Raw genomic sequence first — 5751 nt, forward strand, 5'->3', positions numbered from 1 at the left:
TAGAAGGAATTAGAGTGTTTCGGCTGTTGCACTAGTTGTGGTCATTGGCCCCAGTCACCATCAGTGTTTACCTGAGATTGATCCCTGACTCCTGTTTGGAGCTTTATGTGTCACAAAGTATTTCGCCTTCGTTTTCACTTGGTTTTACATAAACTCTGAAAGAGTCACTAATAGTCACATTTTATAAAGAAAACTTTAAAGGAGTAAGTTTGTTCCTAAGATTTATTTAGATTTTGAGAGGCTGATATGGGAAGGAAAGGGTTAAAAGGTGCGCATGGCTCTAGGTTGACTTAGATTTCAGTACTTTGGATGCCATCAAAACTCTAAACCTTTGCTACATTTTAAAGTGTGTGTGTATATATATATGTATATGACATTATGGTTGTGAAAATTAAATATGATAATGTTTGCACAGCATCTGGCACTTTATGAATTTTGTTCAGTATCCTGTGGCTACATGCTGGAAAGTCATTGGTGAGCAAAATAGACGTGGTGTTTATCCAGCCACTCCCCTCTTCCCAGACAGGGAGAGACATGTGAAAAAGCAACCCAAAATTATAAAGCATGAAGGGCTATGAGGCAAAACAAAGGGTGAACAGAGAATAATAGGACCTAATTGAGATGGAAAGGAGAACTCTGAAGCAGAGAACATTCAAGTGAACAAAGAGTAAGAAAGAGTTAACTGTAAGAGTCCAGGCAAAAGGTTTGATCCCCACATTCAAGAACTGGTTGTAGACTTTTTTACAGTCCTCTTTGTTCTATTCCATAAGGGTTAATGACTTCATCATCACCTTGATCTACTGTAGCATACTGTAAGTACTCAAATCTATGTGTGGAATGGATATAAGATGTAAGCATATTCTGAACTTAATGTGCCCATGGTAGGTACTCAGTTTTTGAGTTATCAAAAATGTACTTTAGACATCTTATGTATGTATACACCTTAATTATCCAAAATAGTGCTTCAGTTTAACATTGATAACTTTTGTATTAATCAGAGGTAGTTTTTTCAAGTTTTAGCACCACCCTCTCCCCGCTAACCTTGGAATTAAATGCAGGGGTATTTTACTACTGAGCTCCATCCCAGTGGTGTTTTTTGTTTTTATTAGAACTATCTCATAAAACTAAACTGTCTCATAAAACTCAGAAATTAAATTCCTGAGGACCTGAGGCTGGCCTCAAATTTGCTCACTTCTTGCTTTAGTCTCTTGAGTCGCTGGGATTACAGGTGTGTGCTACTACACCTAAGTTTTAGCACTTTGAAACAAACTTCAGATATTGTTTTTATTTGGTTTGGCTGGAATTTGGCCAAATGTGTCATTTGCTATTTGGATGCCAAATTAATTTGCTAGGACTGACTGCTGTAACGAAGTACCAAAGAATGGGTGGCTTGGACAATAGAAATTTATTTTCTCACAATTTTGAAATCCAACATCAAGGTATTGTCAGGGTTGGTTTCTTTTGGGACTTCTCTCTGGCTTGTCGGTGGCTTCCTTCTTCACTTGGTCTTCTTTATGTCTGTTTGTGTCCAAATTTCCTCTATATTTTATACAGTAAGTGCACTTGTTTTCCCCATTTTCTAGATAAGGTTTCTCAGCTTTAGTTAGTTTGCTCATGCTTACCTAGCTAGTAAGAAGTAGGGTTAGGATTTCAATCCAGGACTGTCTGACTCAGAACCCAGTCTCAGCCATTACCTTCTGCTTTTGTGCCATACTGATCATTTCATGTCCTTTTTTCAGGTTCACCAATAGGATTATTCTGCTACCATCATGTCTTGGTTTGTTGATCTTGCTGGAAAGGCTGAAGATCTTTTAAACCGAGTTGATCAAGGAGCTGCAACAGCTCTCAATAGGAAGGAGAACACCAGCAGCAACATATACAGCAAGAATAGTGACTATCCGGAACTTCATCAGCAAAACACAGATTTGACTTATGAGACTGAACCTAAAGCTACTTATATTTCCTCAGCAGCTGATAACATTCGAAATCAAAAAGCCACCATTTTAGCTGGCACTGCAAATGTGAAAGTAGGATCCCGGACATCTGGGGAGGCCTCTCAACCTGTTGAAAATGCATCTCTTCCTAGGCCTTCATCCCAGTTTGTTCGAAGGAAAAAGTCAGAACCTGATGACGAGCTCTTATTTGATTTTCTAAATAGTTCACAGAAGGAGCCCACCGGGAGGGTGGAAATCAAGAAAGAAAAGGGCAAGGCACCTGTCTTATCAAGGTCTCGGACTTCAAGTGCCAGTTCTGTGAACACAGGTGTAACAACTGTCAAAACTTCTGAAGAAATTCCTAGGAGCCAAAGCCATGGTAGTTCATCAGTCCTCCATTCTTTCAGAATTAAGCAAATTGAATATGTCATCAAAGCTTAAGATGTTGTCATAGTATTTCTCACCTGCTGTTCTACAGTCTGTCCCCACTGTGTAAGAGCAGGCTCTCTGCCCATGTGTGGTATAGACAAAGGAAGCAACATTTAATGTTGGTAGTCAATATTCCCTATAAAGAGGGACTTTGCAGTGTTGTCTGTTGAGTAACTACCAAACCCAGCATCTAGGAAATTATGTCATATTTGATTCCTAAGATATTTTATGATAAAAAGAAAATTTTGAAATCTGAAAGAAAATGTAGCTTTAGATTTGAGACTGTCTCAAACTTATTTGTAATGGGGATTATAAAACATGACAGGAATTGTACTTCACATATATTCTAGTTGGGGGGGTTTTCTCCACATTCTTCAGACGTAAAACTGAGAGACTGAATTTTGATTCAAATTGAAGAATTGAAGGCATTGACTAACTAGTGAAGTAAGAGGTTAGAATTTTGGTTTCCAGTGGTTTTGTGAGTTGTGAATTACCTTTACAAGTACATGTCACCTGTAAAATAAGGTAAACATGGTAATGTGGCTAATTGAAGTACCTACTATGCATTTTAAAATAGCAGTCAACATGAAAGGTTTTTGCAGAAATTCTTTTATAGAGTTCATGATTAATGGAAATGTTCTTAAATGTTAAAGCTTCCCTCCCTATTTTGGCTGTAGGGGATAAAAATCTGTATCTTCAGATTAAAAAGTTGTATAGAATCATGGGTTTGGAGCTTTTAAAATAGGAACATGCAGTAGCAGTTGATGAATTATGTTTTTACACTGCTAAATTTCTTCTCATCTATTTTTTGATTAATTATACATTTATCAAGAACATATTGAGTGCAACGATAAAGAAGTGTCTAGTAGGTAAGGTAGACATGTAAGTAGATAATTATAGTGAAGTAGGGCTAGGGTTGTGGCTCAGTAGTAGAGCGCTTGCCTAGCGAGTGAGAGGCCCTGGGTTTGATCCTCAGCACCACATAAAAAAATAAATAAAAGACTAAAGGTATTGACAACTACAACTAAAAAATAAATATTAAAAAATTAAAATAAATGAAGTAATTAAAGTATTTATGAGAGTGTTGTGGAAGCCACCTAGATTATTTACCCATTTTGTCCCATTGTCCCAAATGTGGAACACCTATAAAAACTTAATTTTTGTATATGATATATGATTGCATAATATATGATTATATAATGATAAAAGAACATAATTATAATAACATTTAAGTTTTAGATTATTTCTCAACCTGTCTGTAGTTTGAACTGGGTCTTAAGGGATGAATTGGAGAGTGCTAGAAAAGAAGTTGGAGATAACATTCCACGAAGAGATAACAGGTCCCTAAAGGGTTAGTAGAGTAAATAAAAGTACACAAAAGTTCTGATAACACCGAGTGTGAGATGTATGGCCATGAAGAAAGTGAGACCAACAGAGAATGGTGGGAGTTATTCCTGAAGGCCGCTGTAAAGCACTGTTTTACCTGTTTAAATAGGTTCCTATAGATCATTGATAAAAATTGATCCCTGAGTAACCTGCATTAGGATCACTTGTGTTGACTAGTAAAAAATGAATTTTGGGTCCCCCTCAGACTTAATCAGACTTTCTGAGGATGGCGCCAGGCCATCTGAATTTTGTCTCCTAGATGATTGTTAGGCCATTAAAAGCTGAAAGTGACCGCCATAGGCAGTGTAATGCTGACAGAGGTCTTTAGACCAAGAGTTGACATGAGTAATTTTAATACTTTTCAGGAAAACAACTTGAATTTAATTGTAAAGAACAGACCAAAGGGAACCTGGTTGGCAGGGAAATGAAATAGAACCAATTATAATGGTACATCAGTTGTAATAAGTTTGTTTCTCTAAGGTAGGGTCTCAACCTCAGGACTATTCACATTTGGGGCCAAATAATATATAGCTGTGGGTTGCTGTGCTGTCCTTTGCAGGGTATTTAGCTACAGCCCTGGCCTCGTAACCCATTAAATGCCAATAGGCCTCCCAGTTGTGAAAACTAGAAATGTTTTCTCGTATTGCCAGATGTGCCATGCTGGGCAAAATCACAAGAGGTGAGACTCAATGATTTAGGATGCCCAGAATTGAAGACGTTGAGTTGTAGGGCATGACAGTGCTCAACTGCACTAGTAAACCAAAGTGGTTTTCTGAAAAGGTTGTACCTATTTGTACCCTGGTCAGCTGTGGTTAGGAATTTCCAATATTTGATGCTTTCAATGACATTTCTTGTTTGAATTGTTATTTTATTTGCCTCATTGCTAGTGTGATTGAGTATTTTTTTCCAAATATTTGACTATTCCTTTTCTGGGAAGTGTGTTTCAATTTTTTGTGGTACTGGGGATTGAACCCTGCACTTCACACATGCTAGGCAATTGCTCTACCACTGAGTTATATCCCCAGCTCTGTGTGTGTGTGTACATACATGTATATGTGTATACAAATGTATTTTAAATATTTTTTAGTTGTCAAAAACGGATCTTTATTTTATTTATTTATTTGTGGTGCTGAGAATCAAACACAGTGCCTCACAAATGCTAGGCAAACCCTCCACCACTAAGCCACAGCTGCAGCCCATTCTTTTTATATTTTAAATGCCAGTTCCTTCTCAGTTTTACCTTTGTCTCCCACCCCAGTCTCTCTCTCTTTTAGTTGTTGATGGACTTTTATTTATTTATATGTGGTGCTGGGAATCGAACCCAGTGGCAAGCTTTTTGCCACTGAGCTACAACCCCAGCCCCTCAGATTTCTTAATGGATTAAATCTTTCTTTATTTACCTACATTATCTTCTAAAGGTTTATGTTTTTCCTTTCATCTTTAGGTTTACCAAAAATTGATTTTTGTGTTCATTATGAGATAGCCATCTAAATTCAATTTTTCTCCATGTGAAAATTAGCTATCCCAGCAATATTTATTGAAAAGACTGTCCTTTCCCTACCAATTTTCATTCCTATCTCTGTCATATATCAAAACTATCTATCCATTCCTTAGTGTGTTTCTGGGAACTTAATTCTGTTTCATTGCTTTATTTGTATATCCTTGGGCCAGTGCCACATTGTCTTAATGTAGTTTTTAACTACATTTTGTTATCTGATAAGGCAGCTTCTACCTTGTCATTATTCAAGAATGGACTTTTACTCTTTCATATATATTTTAGATTTGCTTTTCAAGTTTAACAAAAATTTTGTTGGTCTTTTTTAGGGAGGAGTTTTTTTTTTTTTTTTTTTTTTTGGTTGAACAGTAAGAATGGCAAAAAAGAAATATGGAAACTGTGTTTATAGGATAGCTTAATTTAATGAATCTGTTATTTCAAAGACTAAAATGATGTGCAGGTATATGGAGATTATATGGCTGCATGAGCTGGGGAGTTGGGGTTCTC

The 5751-nt window shown here is 36.8% G+C and overlaps 1 protein-coding gene across 2 annotated transcripts in view; it reads left to right on the top strand.

The window, feature by feature from the left end:
- The first annotated feature begins 1418 nt into the window (after positions 1-1418).
- Positions 1419-5751, top strand: part of Golga5 (golgin A5) — a 33644-nt gene continuing 29311 nt past the window's right edge. Inside the window, exon 1 of one of the 2 annotated variants that reach the window (XM_015494942.2) lies at positions 1419-2313. In XM_015494942.2, coding sequence (XP_015350428.1) covers positions 1770-2313 — 544 coding nt within the window. In that variant the 5' untranslated portion in view covers positions 1419-1769. The remainder of the gene's footprint in view (positions 2314-5751) is intronic. The other variant, XM_015494933.2, reaches the window with a different exon arrangement.

This window comes from Marmota marmota, unplaced genomic scaffold (genome assembly GCF_001458135.2).
Source record: "Marmota marmota marmota unplaced genomic scaffold, marMar, whole genome shotgun sequence".
Lineage (NCBI taxonomy): Eukaryota > Metazoa > Chordata > Mammalia > Rodentia > Sciuridae > Marmota > Marmota marmota.